This window comes from Lissotriton vulgaris, chromosome 7 (genome assembly GCF_964263255.1).
Source record: "Lissotriton vulgaris chromosome 7, aLisVul1.2, whole genome shotgun sequence".
In the NCBI taxonomy this organism is placed as follows: Eukaryota; Metazoa; Chordata; class Amphibia; order Caudata; family Salamandridae; genus Lissotriton; species Lissotriton vulgaris.
Genome location: NC_141695.1, coordinates 605736157 through 605757336, shown reverse-complemented (window position 1 = coordinate 605757336; position 21180 = coordinate 605736157). Strand labels below are relative to the sequence as shown.

At 40.7% G+C, this 21180-nt stretch overlaps 1 protein-coding gene across 7 annotated transcripts in view; it reads left to right on the top strand.

The window, feature by feature from the left end:
- ITGB4 (integrin subunit beta 4) overlaps positions 1-21180 on the top strand; it is a 304508-nt gene that overhangs the window by 235880 nt on the left and 47448 nt on the right. For all 7 annotated transcript variants that reach the window (XM_086930744.1, XM_086930743.1, XM_086930741.1 and 4 more), the window contains exons 30-32: positions 1156-1293; positions 4519-4701; positions 17243-17374. In XM_086930744.1, the coding sequence (XP_086786870.1) occupies positions 1156-1293; positions 4519-4701; positions 17243-17374 (453 nt within the window). The remainder of the gene's footprint in view (positions 1-1155; positions 1294-4518; positions 4702-17242; positions 17375-21180) is intronic.

Below are 21180 nucleotides of genomic sequence, written 5' to 3'. Positions count from 1 at the left end.
TTGCATTTACCGGTCGGTAACGGCCGAATTCGGCCGTTACCGACCGGTAAATGCCTACCTACATCTGGCCCTTGGTGTGTTAAATACCGATTCTGCACGCTATGACCCAATTTCAAGTTGAAAACCTGGAAATGTGAGCTATTTACCACACTTGGTAGACATCTCCTCCTGGGGCAATGTTATTTACCACGTGTGGGAAATACCACACTCTAATCTGCCCAACTAATGAGGATTTACATATCACAAAACTGTATTCAGTTGGTATTTAGCACATAATCAGATACTTGGCTTAAACCAATTTTTATGTTTACTTTGTCAAACTGACTATTTATAGGTGGTGTATTCCAACTTCTGACTCACATACAAAATAAACTTAAAACATGACAAGTGCTACAAATCTTGCATGTCTTGCATGTCAAACTTGAATAGGTGAATTCTTTCACTGGTACAGACGAAACTCATGGTCCGAGGGGACCCTCTACAAACGTCCATATCTCAATCTGTGCGTTCCATATAATGTGGACAAATGAATTGCCAAACTTTTCAGGGAATGGTGGCTCACTGGCGGTTGCAGCAGTCCCAGGGCGGCCCAACCTTCCTAGTTGTAATAGGGCAGCTGGAAGACCACCACAGTGAGTCTAGCGATTTGTGGATCACCAGACTCTTCCAAATGTTTCTGCTATTTATTGGTTCTTTTCTAGCTAATTATTTAATTACATGAGTTATGCTGTTGACAATGAAAGACTAAAAAGATATTCTCTTATAAGCAGGTTTCCATTGCTTTTATGTATATTTAACATTCATTATTAAAACAAAAATAATGTGTCTAAATTCCAAATATTTCTGCTGTTTATTGGTTCATTTCTAGCTTATTCTTTAATTACATGAGTTATGCTGTTGACAATGAACGACTAAAAAGATATTCTCTTATAAGCAGGTTTCCATTGCTTTTATGTATATTTAACATTCATTATTAAAACAAAAATAACTTGTCTGGCTCTCTATAATATTGTGTTTATTTCCATCCCCCATGTGCCTGTTCCCCTGCCTGAAGCGATTTAGTCCTCAAGTTGTTCACAGGCCCACCAGCATAAAGGTGGGAATATCCTTGCCCAGGCCCACTTCCTGACACCACATCTCTTTTTCAATCTTCAGTTCCCAGCGAGCCAGGGCGGCTGGCCTTCACTGTGATATCATCCACCGTCACACAGCTGAGCTGGGCAGAGCCTGCCGAGACAAATGGGGAAATCATAGCCTATGAGGTTGCGCACGGCCTGGTCAACGAAGACAACAGTAAGTCAAGAGTTCCCTCCTACCTGTTCTGACACAGTTAGTTTGTCAAGTAACATGACCCAAGATTTGATCTAAACCCACCTAAATGAGCTGCAGGTAAGGCGAGTCATGTGCTAGAAGTAAGTTTGTAGTACATTGATGGAGAAGAGAGAGATCGCTTTGGTTATCTGCTGGTAAGGAATTATGTGAAAAGTTCCAGCAAAACTGCGTTATCTGCCAGCATTCCGAGTCATCCACCTTGCAAAGGAATCACGTGGATCACGCTTTAATCGTCTGCTTCCCACTAGATTTCCGGAAACGTCAGTTTGAATAACTTGTGGTCTTGTGGTTCAGGGAGGAGCATTTCTTACAAAGCCATGCTTCCCTTGCAAATAGCAGGACTCCTTCTCCTTTGCTTGATTCCCGTCTTCCTCCCCCCAATACAGAAATCTGGCCGTAGCTGGTAATTTGGTAAAAAAATTAAATCCATAGATTTATATAGTATGGCTTATTACCCGTGAGGGTATCCAGACGCTGTCTATAGGCACAGGGTGATTGAGTTATTTATCCAGAATCACAGGATGTTGAGCCGATGACGAGACTCAAGCCCAGATCCTGGGCTCTCGAATTGGCCGTTCTGGCAGATGTCCTACATCCTTGACCTAGTAGATCATTAGGCAATGGTTGTGCTTCATGTTCAGCCAGTCACCCAAGAGAAGCCTTAATGCAAATACTGCTCTGCAGAGGACTTCTGTATATCAGAAATTCAGATATTGTACTAACAGATCTATGCCTACAGGGTATATCTCAGCTTATAAGGACCCATTGTTGTCAGATTGGACATTTATACACTAAAATATGTTGTATTAGTTGAAGAAATGAAATTCCAAAACTGTGACACAAGTGGAAACTCGTGGCTCAAGGTACTCACCATAGATGAGTTTTAAATGTGTGTGCAGCTAGATTCCTTAGGGTCATTCGGTCAGCCCAAGCGTTAGGCTGCCTCTCTGTATGCAGATATATTCCATTGGGTGGAGGGGGCATTGAGAGAAGTTATAATAAGGGCAGTTTGTATAGTGTGTGATTACCCTCAAATGAGAGCGAGACTTGATGTGACAATGAGAGCTAGACTATGAAAACACATAGAGAGTCAATACCTACTCAACTAGTAGTCTGTGTCCTCAAACCACCTCCAGACACCTACCCCACCAACTCTATCCCATTTGTCTTGGGCCCACTACTAAATACCTAAAAGTAGTGTTGCTTGTACCAGTAAATAAGCACCACACCAACTCACACTACAGCTACAAAAACATCAACCAACTTATATTGCTTCTTACTTTACCATTGCATATCAACTTACAGCCAGTCTCAATGCACTACAAGAACAAACACGCCAAATCACTCTCCATGTTACTGAATTACTGTTATGAATGTGCCATTTCACATTCAATGTTCCACAGCTACCAACATGCCACCAACTCACAATCTATCTGTTGCTGTACCCCGATATGCCACACTAACTCACAGCTAACCTGCCTCTGTCTCCTAATATACCACGCTGTCTCATAACCTTTCACTCCAACTGGCTCACAAACACAGCCACAAGTTAAACTACCACCTACTTAAAAGCTAACTGACTGCGAGAGAGAGAGACAGGGCTGGCAAAGGAAGACCGCTTGATAAATTACTGCATGCTGGTACCCTTGTAGCTGTCTAACACAATGACAGGAAAGTGGACCTAAAAGATGAACATGACATTTTTCTCTTCCTGCTGGAGGAGAAAAGGTCAGAAGGAGAATAGAGAAATGTCCAATGGAGAGCTTGTCAATGGTCAGGTAACCAACTCGCCCTGGTCATTAAGGACACTGTCTCCAGCCCGAAACCTTTCATCAACAAATCACTGTTTTCAGATGTGCTAGTCTCATTAGATAAGTGGAAAGACTACAACACCCAAAATGTATTAGGTTGTCACACAAAAATGTCTTCATCTAGAAACAGTATCCATAATGACCTGGAGAAAAGCGGTCAAATGGTCAAAGAGAAATGATAGGAAATAGAGTTTATCACAAGAAACCTGGAGGAGGTAGAGACATCAATGGTGACATGGAGTCTACAGTGGAGCTGGGGGAGAGTCAGCTGTCAGTGGTGGAGAAAGTGATGTCCTCCATAGATGAACAAGCCCAGAAAGTGCAGGAGGCCTTGGTGCCTGATCTCAGAGTTCCAGGAAGTGTTGATATGATATTCTAGGAAGGATCCCTCAAAACTCTACTGTCGTTAGTGGGGACATCTGAGGTTTTAAACAATGCTGAGAGGGTGACCAACGTTCCTGTGCTAGGGTGACTTGTTCTGACACTAGATGTAATATTTATAAAGGTCCTTCTGACCTTCTTTTTGGATCATCTGACCCTCTTGAGTATGCTTGCCCTCTCTTGATGAGGAAGAGCATACTGTTTACCCTTGCGATCCAAATTGACAGCTCCCTCTTCAGTGGTACAATCATGGTGCTATCATATGAAGCAGTGACTTTGAAGCAGGGAATCCAACATGAAAATAAAAGGATATTCTTGTTCCCTGGGGTAGGTGCTGTTGCAATAGAAATGGCGCAAGTAGGGGAAGGTTTGAAAGGACTTACTGACATTCAGTGTTGCAGTTGTAGTGTGGCATCCACCTCAGCTAAAAGTTTTCCATGGTAATAACACTTTCTTCTTTATGAAGCTTAAGGCAGCTAGATCCCTCGGGAAAGGACTTAATTGATATTTTTCAGATAGTTGAGAAGTATTTTTGTTGTTAGGGGAGCTAGTGTCCATGTCATTTAGCCTGACCACCACTTAGTGGTACAAGTGCACTTTGGGTAAGAGAAATGCTGTGGAAATGGTTTATATTTGGTTCATATTGCTGTGGTTTGGGACACTTTCTTTGTTGTGCCCCAAGGCCCCTTTTCATCCCTGTTTGTTTGTGCTATTCCTTTTTTCGCTCCACAGTGGAGAAATGTCCATTCTCCTAGTACTCTATGCAAGAGTAGGTGTATTGAAATAGGTGTTATAAGTTGTATGCATAGGAGACACACATTACTAGGCGATGTATGTTAGGGTACGTTTGTGCCAGTCAGCAGGGACTGAAAAGATTATAATAAATATTGTTAGAGTGATATGTTACTGCTGTCTTATGAAGACATAAATGTCAGGTATATCCATTAGCCAAATCAATGAAGGGTGAGTGAATGTGTTCACATTGTCTCTCTAGGATCAATCGGCCAAATGAAGAAGGTTCTGATCAGTGAAGCCAAGAAGCGGACGGTTCTAATCGAGAACTTGCGAGAGTCACAACCCTATCGCTACACCGTGAGGGCCAAGAACGGAGCTGGCTGGGGGCCAGAGAGGGAGGCCACCATGAACCTGGCCACACAGCCTAAACGGCCCATGTCCAGTAAGTTACTTAATTAGAGAGACTGTACATTCTACAAATGCCCAGAGCATTAATACATCTGCTGATTCTTCCCACTACTCACTTCAGTTTCTTTTTTGGTGTAATGCAGTCTTTTTCCTTCCAATCCCACATAATCCAGCAGTATAGTTTGTTTACATCAACTAAAAACTTGTCTCTTTACTATTTATGGTAACCTCGGATATTTACATAATCCTGCCAGAGGTACTTCATTACATCGTTGTTCTCCTGATCCAGTTTGCAGAAAAGCTTTTAGACATCTGTTATGGCTTATTGCAGAAATTCTTTGCATGTCTCATAGTTCTCCATGCAACAATGCCCAAAGTAATGTAGCACACCCACATCACACAGTGCAACAGGACTGTTATGGCATACATGTGATGCCTCACCACACTGCGTGGACCTCTTGTGGCGTGGCCCATGCTCCTAGAAAGCGAGTGCCTCAAAGTGTGTCTGTACTTTTCTAGTCCACCCATAAACTTGGTTCATGCACTGCCCCCACACAGCCACAAGTGTAACCAGAGCAAGGACCTGTGGAGGAATACATGCTGACTTACTCTTTAAAAAAAAAATGCCAGCACTGGGTCAACAAGGTTGCACTGGCAAGTTATTTGCACATATTGTGAAATGCAGTGCTTCCAAGACAATATATATTGTGCAAGCCCTATAAATGGACACATTAGGTACTGGTGTAGTGACCTCCAGGACTACTGGCAATGAAAATTTGCTTAGATCTGAGAAGGTAAGTTTCAATTCTGTTAAGAACACGCTAGGCGAGGATTATGCTTTCCTTCTTCGCTTTAATCACATATCAAAAACACAGCAGCCATTAAAGTACTAAGGGCCACATATGTATCATCAACCTTATTTGCGATTCTCAAATAGCGATTTTTAAGAAATCTCTATTTGAGAATCGCAAATAGGTATGTATGTACAAAATCAATTTTTTTTGGCGATTTCTTAAAATTCCTTAATTGCGATTAGCAAATTGCGAATCGCAATTAAGGAATAATTTCCCATTCATTACTATAGACTAGGACGCCCATAGGAATGAATGGGAAGGTATTCTCAATTTACGATTCGCAATTTGAGAATCGCAAATTGAGAATAATTTCAAGGGTGCAGGGGTGTCCAAAGGACACCCTGTTGCATCCCTGAAATATGCACGGGTGCACATGTGACACACATACATGCCCTAAGGGCATGTATGTGTGTCACATGGCACTTTGAAAAATGCAAAAATGTGCATTTTTCAGAGAAATTGCCAATTACCACCAACCTGAAGTTGGTGGTAATTTGCGATTCCTTAAGGCAAAATTGCACTTTTTTGTGCTTCTTACATTGCATTTAAGGAATAGCAAAATTTTCGATTCCTTAAATGCAATCGCAAAATAAGGAATCGCAAATTTTGTGATTCCTTATTTAGCATGCAGATTTGTGTGATACATTCCATTTAGCGAAAATGCGTTCGCAAACACCGAAATTCTGGGAATTTCGGCGTTTGCAAACGCATTTGGGCTTGATACATATGGCCCTATAAAACTTCTTTTCCCACAAACTCTGGGGAAAACAAAACCAAAAAGTCCATAAGTCCTTCTTTATTCTCTGCAGCTGGGCTCCACCATAGTCATCTGTTGCAGCCTATTCTCCCTCTTTCTTCACTCAAATCATGCCTTAAGTTTCCTTTTCCTCATTTTGTTTCGCTCCATCATTTCCTGCAAAAACAGGCTGCATGAGTGACCATTCCACAATCTCTTTTTACGCAAAGAACATCATCTTTCGAAAATCAAGAACCAACATTGCAATAGACATTTATAGCCATTCTACTGCAAAACGTAATCAAAACATTGCCAACTTGGTCGAGAGTTCTTAACGGGACAGAAATCGATTCCTCTGCCATGACAAGCAATGTTTCAGAAGTAGGTTAACATCCCAGAGCACTGCATAGCAGAGTTCTGGTGGAAGAGAGAAGGGAATCCCTCTAATCAACCTGCAAACAAAAGGATGTTCGGCAATCGGGGCACCATGTACGGGAGTATACCCCGCTGAAATCTCCCAGCGGAAAGTGTTAATTGATCGATATGCTAGCCCATCCTCTGCCAGAATTGACAGGAAATTAGGCACCTGAACTGCTTCATGGCATATGGGATCCCTGCCCCATCTCAGACACCTACATACCCATCTCGTCCAGGACGAACTGTAACGTTTGGTGGTACAGTCTGACCAGGCTCTGGAGAGGAGGAACTCGGTCTGGTGCAAAAAGCATGGGGGTATACAGCTTTGCCTGTAATCCGCCATGCCATTAAATGAAAAGACCCCTCTTGCTCCAATGAATGCGGCTCAAGATCCAGACTCAGCAGAATGTCAGGAAAGTGGGGGAGTCGGATTGGAGAATCCCTAGAAAGTTTTATAGAAAGTTTTAGAAGAACTGGAAACTGCACCAGAGACTTCCATATTGGCGTTCTCATGACCACCTCCACTTGTTGCCTTAGTACCTGAGCGGATGCCTGGGTGATCATCAAGAAGGGGAGAAAGCATAGCCTTTCTCCTGACTCCAAAGTTATAGGAACACTTCTGTTGCCTCAGCTTGCGGATCCCGTCTCCAGCTGAAGAACCGTGGCAGCTGGTGATCGAGGCGAGATACAAACATGTCTATCGAGAATAGACCCCATTTGTCGATCAGGTTGTGAAAGACCTGAAGGTCCATCTTCCAAAGATTTAAATTCGAGAGGTGTCGGGAATGCCAGTCCGCTATCCGGTTCGCTTGGCCCAAGAGGTATTCCACCCAGGCTGAAATCTGATTCTCCACACAGAAAGTCCAGAACTCCTTTGCCATATCTACCAGGGCTCTGGACCTGGTACCCCCCAGGCGACTGATGTATCTCACCACTGAGACATTATCCATCTTTAGTAGGACCAAAGACTGAATCCCGTTCTTCGTCCAGCACTGAACAGCAAATGACCCTGCCAGACGCTTCTAACATTTATATGTAAGTTCTGTTCTTGTGTTGACCAGCTTTCTCCGGTGGAGAAAGCCCCACATCTTGCGCCCCAACCAAAACTGCTGGCATCCGATTCTATTACCAGATCAGAAGCAGAACCAAAGATTGCCGTTCGTTCCAGGCCTCAATAAGAGAGAGCCACCATTCTATTTCCTCTCTTGGTTCGCCTGCCAGCGGAACCCACATCGAATAGGTTAGACCCTTTTTTCAGGTGCCATCTCTTGAGGTGCTGCAGGGCCTAGAAAAATCGCCTTAACTGATGAAGTGGGCGATCTCTCTGAGTGACCTGGGGGGCTTAGCTAGCATTTCACTCAATCAGAATTTGTAAAGCGCAACTGTTTCACCCATGAGGGTGTCAAGGTGCTGTGTGATCATGCTGCTAGATCATGCTGCCTGTACCTATTGGTTGATCATCAATGTCTTGATGTCCTTCCTGAACTGCTGGAGCGATGGTGAGGCTCTGAGGTACAAGAGGAGGGTGTTCCAGGTCCTAGCTACCAGGTGGAAGAAGGAGTGGCCTCCGCTGTTTGCTCGTCGAATGAGTTGAGTGGCTTCCGGGGAGAGAAGTCTGGAACAAAGTTTCTTGTGGGTTGGTGAAAGTTCACTCGTTTTTTGAGGTATGCTGGTCCTTTGTTGTGTAGTGCTTTGTAAGCAGGGGTGTGCAGCTTGAACTGGAATCTCTTTGTTACTGGTTGCCAATGTTTCCGGAGCACATGCCTGAACTTCGCCATCTTCCAAGATGGAAGACTCAGGGATGCTGATGTGGAGTCTATGACGAACCTCAGGAAGATTGTTCTTTAGGCCGGGTTGAGCAGAGACTTCTTTTTGTTGATGATGAACCCCAGGCCTTGCAATAGGTTTATCGCGGCCTGAAGGTGTGCCATCAGTTTCTCAGAGCATTGGGCCATGTCGTCTAGGTAGACTATAAGACGAATTGCCTGTGCGCTGAGAAATTCTATCTTTCAGGTCCAATTGCACCATCCAGTCGGCCGGAAGCAGCATGTCCCTGAGTAGATGAATGCCCTATATTTTGAAGTAACGGTACACCAGCCACTCACTGAATTTTCAGAGGTTAATCACAGGTCTGCAACCCCTATTGGTTTTGTCGACCGGAAAAAGTTTGCTGAGAAAACCTATGGCGACTTGCAGATGGTGCCCTTCTGCAGGGGGCGAAAACTTCTTAATCTATGGGTGCTGCATCCCAGGAGGAAACACAGATGGGTGGGAAGCCTGCTGGGAGGAACTGTAAAATTCTATGTGGAATCCCTGGTCTGTCTGCAAAACCCAGGCATCTGAAGTCATCGCCACCTACGCTGGCCCAGCTGACCCTCTAACCTTATTTGAGCAGAAGGAAGGACACTTACCGTAGCCTGCATTGCCGCCTGCTTTCCTTTGAATCCTCCACAATTGGAGAAGCACAGTAGTTTGGTACAGACTACGTCTGGAGCATTGTCTCCTGGAGGGTGCTGGGTAGGAGAAGTGGCCCGTCGAGCAGCCCCTGCCTCGTCTGGCCCCTTGGAAAACCTGAGGTGTGAAGATGCACTTAATGTTAGATTGCGCCTTGTCTAACAACAGAAACGTTGCCACAAATTTTACGAAATCTTTCACAAAAGAATCCCTGAACAACTACCCTTGCATAACCCCTCCTGCTCCCAACAAGGCAAGATTCCCCAATTTGGGATCTACCTTGATCAGGCGGGAGCGGCACCACTCCATGGACAGAGCACAATTGGCATTCCCCATGAAAACTATGCTTCACTCTGCCCAGTTGGAAAGGACGTCTGGTGCGAGTAGGGAACCTTAGGTATTTTGGCCATAGGACCTAATGCATCTAAAAGCTTCTCTTGGTATGAGCACCACGATCTATTGATGCCCTTTTTCAGATCTTGGAAATACTTTACTTAGAATATGGCCCTTTTGTCATCTATATCCGGGGTGAGGGCCACCTTAACCTCCAAGGTGGGGCGAGGACACTCTTCCCGAAGGCGGCTGTGGGCATCTTTTTGTAAGGACTTGAGCAGCCATCCCACCACATATTTAGCCACTCTTCCAGCTGAGACCCACTCTGCTGGACTAGAAAGGATGATATCATCCAATTCTAGCATGTCTGAATCACACTGTGGCGTGGGTCCCGAGCTGGGTACAAGCCTGTGGGGGCTTAGCCGGTGCAGGGGTGTAATATGGGCGAATAGTGGTTCATTCCCACGCTATTTGATCAGAGAGGCATTGTCCATGGGCCCCATGAGGCCATTCACTGCCCTGTAGATCGAGGAGTTAACTGCCTCATAAAAGTATTCATTCCAACAATTAGCCGTCCTCCTCATAGGTAGCATGTGAGGGTTGTATGGCCATTCTGGCAGAAACGATCGGGAGCACTGTGCGCTAACAATCTATATGTATATAAGCACCTGGGGAAATAGTAAGGCGTAAGGCCTGAATATGTGGGCTGAGGATGCCCTGCAAATACAGACTCACACATGTAGATAAATGAGACTGGGCGGGAGCCCAGGAAATGGGAGTGGCTGGAGGCAATCAGGTAGGCATGAGCCCTGGAGACATAGACACCATGTAGGATAGTGTGGGTAATCTAAGCTGTCCAGGACGGTGTCACAACACTGGCCATCAGAGGCCTTAAATCATTTACTGACCCCACAGGGCGTCAAAAGAAGCACTGTCAAATCCAGATCCCACGGGGCATCAAACAATAAAATTAGAGGAAAATACTAATCCAGCATCGCCTAGGGCAGCGGAAACACGGCTGGGTCAAATTCATGCTCCAATGGCTTACGCTTAACTACCAATATGAGGGAGATGTGCATCGTGGAGCCAGAGTGCCTTGTCTGATACAGCGCCCTCAGTGAATCTGAAAAGAAAATGCGCATATGGGCACGATTTTAAAGTATGGCATGAAAGCTTAAATACACTTCAGAAAGGCCCCCAAAACCAGTTTAATTCAAGAGGGAAATAAAACACCACTTAACTGTCTGCTGCACAGTGAAAAAAGAGGGAGCGTAGGCAGCGATGGAGGACTACATTGGAACCCAGCTGCTGAGAATAAAGAAGGACTTACAGACATTTATGTTTTGTTTTACCTGCTGTTTTTGGGAAAAGTAGTCTGTTACTGCTTTAATGGCTGCTGTGTTTTTTGATATGTGATTAAAGCGAAGAAGGAAAGCATAATCCTCACCTCTGGTACTGACATAGAATTAGATACAAATGTTTCAGACTTTGGGCATTATAGTTTGACAAAGCATTTGGTACGAGAGTCCAAGTGTTTTACCTCAAAGACCTTTTCAACATGGAGTGTGCATGATCTGCATCTAAAATTGTCCCAAATTATAAAGCCATTTCACAAAGGTAAACTAACAGATGAGTAAATCTACACATGTAAGTTTATTCTTACACTAATAAGCAACTTTGCTACTTTTGGCTATTCACCAAGTGAAAAGTTACTCAAAAGTGTAGGCTCACATGTACCCACCATCAAATGTAAGGGTTGGAGCCTAATATACTAGTGTATAGTTATTACTAGTTATTTTGTACACATAGTTTATTAAACCTAAAAATAAGTTAGTATAAGTATTTTAATTCCAATTAATTGCTTTGAGTGACAGGATTAAATAGCCTGGTGATTGAAACTCAGATCAATTGTTACCCAACATGTGATATGTCTATATAGAAATTAGTTGTATACGATCCGAGGAAACAAAAAACTTTTCTTCCAAAAGAGATCAGTCCACTTTCATTCAATGAATGTGACTTTATTCAATTTGAGTGTCCAATTATCTAATCCAAAAGATAATTATGATGTAGTTCATCCAAACAATATTTAATGATTGACACAGCTGACACCTGTTTCACAACATTATCACTTCTTCAAAGCTGGTAATTAGAATTAAACTTTAAAACCATATTTTCAAATATACTGTGAATCAACCAAAAGCCAAAGAACATTTCTTATTTATCCAACATGAACTTTTCAATAATAAAATTATAGTCAATATAACCATAAACTTTTAAACATGGTGTGAGAGCCTGATATTTATTAATACAAAGATTTGTTTAAACATGATTTACATGAAAGTCACAAAATGAACATCTCAAATACTGACATTATATTCAGAATGGCGCCGCCAACATATATACGTGCTGTGAGAACTTAATATTCCCTGATACAAAGGTTCATATAACATGATTCACATGCATATAATATTTAATAGATGATAAAAAAAAATTGGGGGAACAAAACATTCTTGGAGTGTGTCAAATTACACAATGTAAATCTCAAAATATAGACAACTACAAATTGTTGATCTAATATCTCAAACATTTCCTGGGCAGTGTTTAATAGAAAGAGCTGAACAAGAGAACAAATAAACTGAGAAATTGGCCCTGTGTGTAACTCACCCACAAGTGTTAGTTTATCCAGCTGACAAGTGTTACATGAACTTGAATTAAAGGTAGAGGGGAGTATAGGAACAATATTCCAAAGAACAGTAATTGGAACAACAGCAAATTGATTGATCTGAAATATGTATATTTGCTTATTTCAACACATAAACACTATCCAAATAACTGAATAACATATACAGCACTCAAATTACTTCATATTTCACTATACTAATTTTCAACACTAATCCTTTATGGGTTCCGGAGTAGCATGCTACTCGCCAGAAAAGCGATTCAACGCCCATCAGGGTTAACAGGTGCTATATGAATGCAAACCTTTCTTCCCCTTCTATCCCTCCGCTATCCTTCCCACTCCGAATAACTGACTAATATCCACCACTCAAATTACTTTCATATTTCACCATACTAATTCACCACTAATCCTTTATGGGTTTCCGGAGTACCGTGCTACTCGCCAAAAAAAAAGCACTTCAACACCCCAACAAGGGTAGCAAACGCTCTATAAATACAAACCCTTTTTTCCTCTTCTATCCTTCTGCTAACCTTCCGAATCCAAATTAATGACTAACCTATCCACCACTTAAAGTGCTTTCATATATCACTATTCTAATTCAACACTAATCCTTTATGGGTCCCGGAGTATAGCGTGCTACTCGCCGAAAAGGCACTTCGACGCCTCGTCGGGGTAGTAAGCGCTATATAAATGTAATTACAAAATAATACAATATAATTATGGTAATACAAAAGTTACAACAGATCAAGTTATATGCCCACATTTGTAGGCCTTTAAATGTAGGCATATTAATAGAACTTTTGTAACTTTTGGATGACCGTAATGTTTATGTGTTGAAATAACCAAATATAAATATTTCAGATCAATCAATTTGCTGTTGTCCTAATTACTGTTCTGTGGAATGTTGTTCCTATACTCGCAACTATCTCTTATTCAAGTTTAATAGTAAGATGTGTTTATCACAAAAGCTGTTGTTACTACATGAAGGACACCGATTAGAACCCCAAATGAAGACCCAATTAACAAAAGTATTGTAATACAATTCTCACACTCACAGCACCTACTCTGCATTGTAATCAATAAATTTAAGTAATGTTCTTTAGCAATCCACCGGAACTATTCTAATCGATATGACCACTTCCGTTCAATCATCGGTTCAAAATTCCAACTTCTCGATATAAATATCTGAGATAATAATACACCCAAAAATTATTCTGTGTCCAAAAAATTATTTTTCAGTTCATTTATTTTACTCAGACCAACCCCCCAAAACACAACTTCTTAATATAATGACACCAAGTAATTATCATAGTTAAATATATTAAGGTAACATTTTGAATAACACACACTCTGGTCAATCATTATCAGAAAAACCCAGTTAAACCCATGCCCATCTCACAGTATATCAAATTCCCCACCCCCAATTCCAATAAGAGTAAATAGACAAATTAGTTGCATCTTTAGTGTCTTAAAATCAGAACCCCTTCTTAAACAATTGATCCACAGACTTTATGATAAATCTTGCAAATGGTCCTCTATCGCACAAATTTGAATCTATTCAGCACATGTTAAGGGAAACTGAAAGAAGTGAAATAAGCATTACACATCTTAAATGCATGCCCTCACAAATCACATCAAATGAACCATGCTTCTTACCTTTACACATCTAACAGACAAGGTCCCAATCCGACCACAACAGAATAAACCGAGCAGTCTAACAAACCCTTCTTACATACTGTTTTAAAATTACCCGTCAAACATTCTCAGAGTGATCTCACCCTGGAAATAAATCTGAGACTTTTTCCAGTTAATTCTCATGCCTAATTATTCCTATTTGCAACACAAAACCAATTGTTATGAACATATCACGCCCAAAAAGGTCATAACATGATATACATTTTTCTGAAGCTCAAACAAGTTCTATTCTATTAAAATGTATTTAAACATATTGAAGGAAATTGTGTTGTATTCAAATCCTATTTTCAAAGACCATAATGTTAGTGGTGCCAATCCCCTAAAGCTACACATCCATAATTGCTTCAAACAGCAAATATTTAAAACTTCTAAATTAAAACTAAAATAAGAAAAATATAGCAAAGTCTCTGTGACATGATTCAATACAATCTAACAGCATTCAGATCCTAAAGAATTTTCTTTCTTTTGGAAAAGAGACTTAATAATCCAATACAATTAAACCTCACAGTAAAAAGACTCCATGCTCTGTACTCAAGTCCTATCCTTTCGTGGTTTGATAGTATCATTCCATTTCCTTCAAACCACATCCCAGATTGATCTTACAAACAGCCACAAAATGCTCCCACAGGTAAAGGAAACCTCTATTCTATTTCCTCCATGCCACATCTCTGATCGATCTACAAATGATCACAATATGCTAACACTGGCAGAGGAAACTGCTAATATCTTCCATGTCTTCCAATACTCCTGTAACTCCACCCCAATCTTACAATATTCTGATCAGAAAAACTTCTCTTTCTTTTCTAAAAGGTGTACATGATAATCAAATCAAATTAATCATCAAATTAAATAGACTCCGTGCTCTGCACTCAAACCCTATACTTTCGCAGCCTAATAGTATCATATCATTTCCTCAATACCATATCTACTATAGATGTACAAATAATCAAAAACCGTCACCACAGGCAAAGGAAACTGCTGAGGTTTTTGTGAGTTCTAATAGTTATGTACCTACTCAATAGAGTATAAACTTTTGTTGTTAAATTGACCTCCACAGTAACACAAGGCCAACCATTTTTCATTAGGTATTGAATTAACTCTTAAAGTAACGTATATAACTCCCCATCCAAATTAAGTACCAATTGCACTGTTTCCAATTCATATATCCAGAAGTTATCCCACCCTGACTCTTTCCTCCACATTCCCACCTCTTCTGCTAGCAACACAGGGCCTCATTATGATGTCAGGCGGTTTGGAACCGCCTGGCCCTAAGTCAGAGGCTCCGACCGCAGTATTAGGATGCAAACGCCCATAAGATGGTCGCAAACATCCATTTTCCAATGGAAGCTTGTGCGGTGTGCGGAAAAGGCATGCATCACAAGCTTCCATTGAAAAATTGATGTTTGTAAACTTCCCTGCACCGTGTGGCATGCACCATGTGGTGCCTGCCACACGGTGTAGGGATGTTTACGGGCCCCAATGGGTGCCCCCCATAGCGGAGGATCAGGAGGAATGAGGGCCCTGCTTGGGGCCCCCAAAGTCTCTTTCCGACAGCCATTCTATGTAGGAAAGGTGACATGGAGACTGACATTATAATCCCGACGGCGTCATTCAAGGGATTACAATACTGTTCCTCTTCCGACAGGCTCTGTAAACCAGTTGGAAGAGGAGCATAATCCCCCCACGGCTTTCCCTCTGGCCGGCATCTTCTTAATACAGTGGTCGGAGGGAAACTCTCAATGCTGAGCGGAAAACCTCTGACAGACTGTCTGAGGCTTTCTGCCTGACATCGAAATCGGGTCCAATGTGTTCAATGGCAAAAAATCGAGTCTTATCTGAGGCTAACACAGAATGCTCCTCCTTGAAATGTACCGCCATATTTCAAATCATTGTTTTTAAATTGTTACAGTGTGTTCTTCCCATCTCTCCCTCAGTTTCATTGTTGCACAACCAACATAATGTATCTTACAAATACACACTAACAAATATACACAAATATACACAATTCAAAGTGCTACATTTCATAAATGACAAAATCTCCAATTTATATTGGTTGCTAACACCAGTAAAGCTGTTCTTGTTGTCCAATACATATTTGCAACATATGCAGTTTCTGCACTTATAACAGCCACTTGGTTTCTCAGGTAACCATCTTTGTGCATCAGAAGACTTTTCAGAATATTCCTTATACTCAATTGTATTGCTAAGACTTAATAAGGTTTTCGATGTAGGTGCTTTCTTAAAAATGACCAATGTTTTTTGCAGTAAGAATCTAGAAATTTCTGGATCAAGGGAGAGAACCTCCCAATGCATCAGAAGACTCCTGTAGATTATACTGTTACTATTGCTATATGTTGTGATGAACCTGATATCACTTTATTAGTACTCGATCTTTTCACTTTTTCTTTCAACAATTCATCTTTACTCTCTCTAGCTGAATTCAAAACCTTAGCATAATACCCTCTCTGAAGAAATCTCTTGGTGATTTCCAATGCACGTTTCTCATATTCGTGCTGCATACTGAAATTCCTCTTGGTTCTTAAAAATTCTCCATAAGGAATATTGTTAATCTGTTTCTTTAAGTGACATGATCAAGCATGTAAAATGGCATTTTTTGATGTTGGCTTCCTAAATAATCTAGATACAAGTCTCCCTTCATACAACTCCAAATATAGAAAACAAATATTGGTTTGACTGTATTCAAGACTTAAGGTGATATTAAATCTGTTATTGTTTAAATGTCTATGAAAGGTTTTCAAATCTTCAACAATACCTTTCCAAATCATAAAGATAATGTCCCCATTTCACAAGATTGTCACACTCTTCCCAGAGACCAGTCCAGGTATGCCCCCTCTCATAAAACCCCATGAAAAAGTTTGTATAAGAGGGAGCAAACTTGGAGCACATTGTTGTTACTTTTTTCTGTAGGTGCACTTGACCCTTTTGCCTACTAGTAGGGTAGTAAAACACAGCAGATATTATGGTTCAATGGGTCTCTCAGGGTTCTGATCCCCGGTGCCATTGCACCTGCGGCACCAATAATAGCTATGGCATGAGCAAGTGCTTTGACATTTCATTTCAGTCCCCACAGCCGTGAAGTCGGAAATTGAAATGAATGATGAACAACACCTCATATACAGTAAACACTTACACAATTTGAATTCCTTTCACAACTAAATAAACGATTTGCCACAATAGCAGATACTATCAACAAAATGCTTAGCTAAATTGAAGAATATTTGCATTTACTCTTAAACTGTGTGTGAGTTCTTTAAATAATAATGTCTTACCCTTTCGGTGAGGAGTCCCATTACCGGACGACTGTGTAATCAAAAGATGTAAGTTGCTATGATTGATCACCACATGACTATGGGTAGCATTCACATCTCTCTTTTCTCTGCAGTTCCTATCATCCCTGATGTGCCCATCATCACTTCCGAGGAAGACGACGAGTTTGACATGTACCTGATGTACAGCGATGATGTCATTCGCTCCCCCACTGGAAGCAAGCGGCCCAGTGTCTCTGATGAAACCGGTACGTACCATTGTCACTCCCTGCACAGCATATGAAGACCCTGTTAGATCCAGTAGTTGGCCCCAGATAAAACCAGATTATATTGGGCTGAAATAAAAAGTATTCAATATTGTGCAAACCTCTAGGCTGATGCAGCTTGTTCAGAAATCTGTACTGTATGCAAACAGTTTCAAAGAGAGGCTTTGTTTCTGCAGTACACACCTATGTATTCCATCCCTATGAGCTATAAAGACCTCAGTGTGTCCATATGATTCTTAGACTGTAATTGTAAAACAATGGGCAATGCTTACCGATGCGTTTTAATACGATGATTGAGCCAGTCCAAAAAGTCTTTTATGTCAATTTTGCATGGGTTATCATTTAGATAAATTCTAGCACTTACAAAGCAAACCTATTTACAGATTTTGTAAGAATTATAGAAATATAAGAGGAAAGAAAACATTTAACACAATAACAAAAGGTGTTTATCAAAAACAATTGCATGCATGAATGAAATGCTGTATATAGAAAATTACTAGTACAAAATCTAATAGGCTTGGAAAGATATGTTCGGCAGTATGGCTGAAGATATGGTGGGTGATATACATTAGAAAAGGTCTAGGAAAGATGGGGCGGAGACAGGTTGAATATGGGTGCCAGGAGCCAGCAAAGTGGGTAAATGTATTAGATGGCAGTAGTTTTTAAGTTAAAGTTTGTGGATGCACTTTAAGACTAGTTTAAAGATATATACTTAGCTAGTAGCTAACTAGAGCAACTGTAGTTGGTAAAAATGGCCTAGTTTACTGAATGACTTAATTCTGGGCACTTCACTCTGGATAACACATGTACTCAATGTTGGCACTTAACTCTCCAGAGGTAGTGAGCTGAAGCAGTCGGGGCTTATTTTAGCAAGTGTCTGAAGTTCAGAATCTCAGCCCAACTTGCCATTCTGTGCAGACCTCATGAATGGCAATAAATATTCCTTGACGGAAATGAAAAGGTTACTTGTAATCTTGGATATCCATTGTGGTATTCTCTCTTGTACTCCTAAGCAACCTGCTGAGCTCTACAGGGGTTTGCAAGGGAACTGCCACCAAGATCCTTCCTAAAGTTGCTTTTCAAAATGCATGGGGGTGTTAACTGTTCGCTTCATTTATCGTGGGTTCCAGGAAATGCTGACAGCATTCTAGCTGCGCCTCAATTTTCTTTGCTTCAAGGTTAGCTACCTATCTGCTTTTTTATTTTATGTTTCATTTCTAATTAGGGGTGGGAAAGAGAACCCAGTGGGCTCATTTATTTATTATTTAAAAATACAGTTTTCCCTCTATTAAAATATACTCTGATACCCCACACATAAACAGATTTGCAGTGGTCAGGAGTATGAGGGCTCCTGAATTTACTGAATAACCCTTTGATGAATAACCAGGATTTACAAGTAGGTAACTGTTTCTCATTGAAATTAAAATATATTTGAGGTCTGGCATCAACACTCTTTGCATCTGTTCCCTGCCCTGCACTTCCATATATAACCCCTGTGTGTCTGACTAGAGATGCTATTCTAGAACTATGTTCTAAATATGAGGTTCCAGTTTGTGATATCCTACCTCCTGCGGCTGAAGTTCTGCAATGTGTGAATCTCAGCCCCAGTTTGAAAGTTCTGGTAATCAGGTCAGTGGCTTTAGAGCATCGAAATCAACAGTCGGGTAGTAGTAGGAGAGCTTTGACATTCAGTGCTGCTACATAAAAGCTCTTAAGCCTAGAGCCGCAGCTCTAGAGCCCCATTAATACATCTCCCAATTCCTCTGCTCCAGTTTGTGAGCTCTTATTCGCAGTTCAGTCAGTTTTCGGGTTCTAAGAGCCCAAAACCTCTTGTCGATATTGTCTGAGCTCCGAAACTCTGAGCTTCAGTTTGTGCTTTGTACCTTCAGACTTCACTCTGAGCTTCAGGGCTACAGCCTGAGATATCTGTACCTTGAGTTTTATTTTGAAAGCTGTGTATCTAAGGCCTGCTATTTTGTTATCCTCGATTGGCTTCTTGAACTCTCTAATAATTGTACTCATTCCTCAAACCCAACCAAGACTGACAAAGCATTTAACAAAAGAACCCTTTAAAGATTGCAATTCAGCCACATAGAATAAGTGTCAGATACCTTAAATTACCAGCCAAACTCTCCCACCTTTCAGAAATGCTTTGCCTAATCAATGTGTTTTTGCAACTAGAGGTGGACAGGCCACTGGGACTTATTAGCCAGCTTGCCTTTTCCTGCATGAACTAGTCTGAAACAAGTTTAGGTTAGTTTGAGTTTAAAGAATTTTAAGAAATCCATCCGTAGCAAAGTAGTTTTTCATGGTCAAACAATTCTACTTAGGCTGAAGTGATACAATACTTACTATACACTAACCTATGCTGTAACATAAATGTATAAACTCTCTGATGTGTAAAATGCAGTTACCCCTGGAGAGGAGTGATATTAGCTTCAAGTTGCTGTTTTGTATCTGAAAAGCAAACATTTTTTTAGCAGAGCTGAGGGTACCCTGTCACAGCACTTGGCCCATCCTTGACTGTGTTTTTGATGCTACTAAAAGTGCTACCAGTGCTATTCGTTAAATCTGGATAGGTATATTCGATATGAACCATAAAACTCTTGTAATACCTATGATTTAAAAATGTTTCCTCAAGGAATGTCCTGCTCACTGGACATATGGTTGTATGTCAGAATTCCAAAGACAGAAATAGTGTCCTACACAAATGTTCTAGGCTAAATATCGAGAACCAAACTATTGTGAAGATAATTATATATAGGTATGTATAGATTTACTATTCTGAACTCCACATCTATATACCTCTATGATACATCATCAATTCATCAATGTGGAGTGAGTCCAGTGTAGTGATCCTTGTTACAAACACACACACAGACACACACACACACACTTATATATGTATATATACATACATACATATATGTGTGTGTACATATATATATGTGTGTATATATCTATATATATGTGTGTGTGTGTGTGTGTATATAAATATATATATATATATAAATATAAATATATATTTTATATATATATATATATATATATATATATATATATATATATATATATATATATATATATATATATATATATTTCTATTTATACTTACCTTCACAATATTTTGGTGGTCAATATTCTGTCCACAACATTTTTATAGGGCACTATTTCAACCACCATGCTAGTAGAATGGACATATGTAATATGAGGGGATACCCACTAGTGCAAGCATCAAGGTTGCATGCCACCAAAATCATGGGCCAGATGTACTAAACATTTTAACAGTCACCAACTGTCCACTTCAGCGTTTATGACACTTAAAATGCTTTTTTCTTATATAGTAATCCTTTGTTGGAAATCAGGAAATTCAGTACATTGAAGGGGCATGTTTTAGGCATCTTTTCCAAATACCAATGAATTAAAGTTTCGCGTCTTATATTCGGTCACAAAAATATGATATTTTACTGACACCTCAAAGGCGGTAGTAACCCATTCACAAAGGGGAAGGGATCCAAATGGAACCGCTTTCCATTAGCGAATGCAAAAAAAGAACCTTGGAAGAGTAGGCAGTGGTCTACAGGACCAATGCCAACTGTTAAACAAAAAAATAACTTTTCTTTTTAAACAGTCCTGTCTCCATTAAGGAAAACGGACTGCATCTTAAAATAAATCACAGATATTGTGGTTTCCTCCCTGCGATGGCCTCAATTGTGAATCACAATTTGCTACCTTGGTTGAATTACAATTCATTGCGATCCAGATTGTTAAGAACCAACCTATTAGTA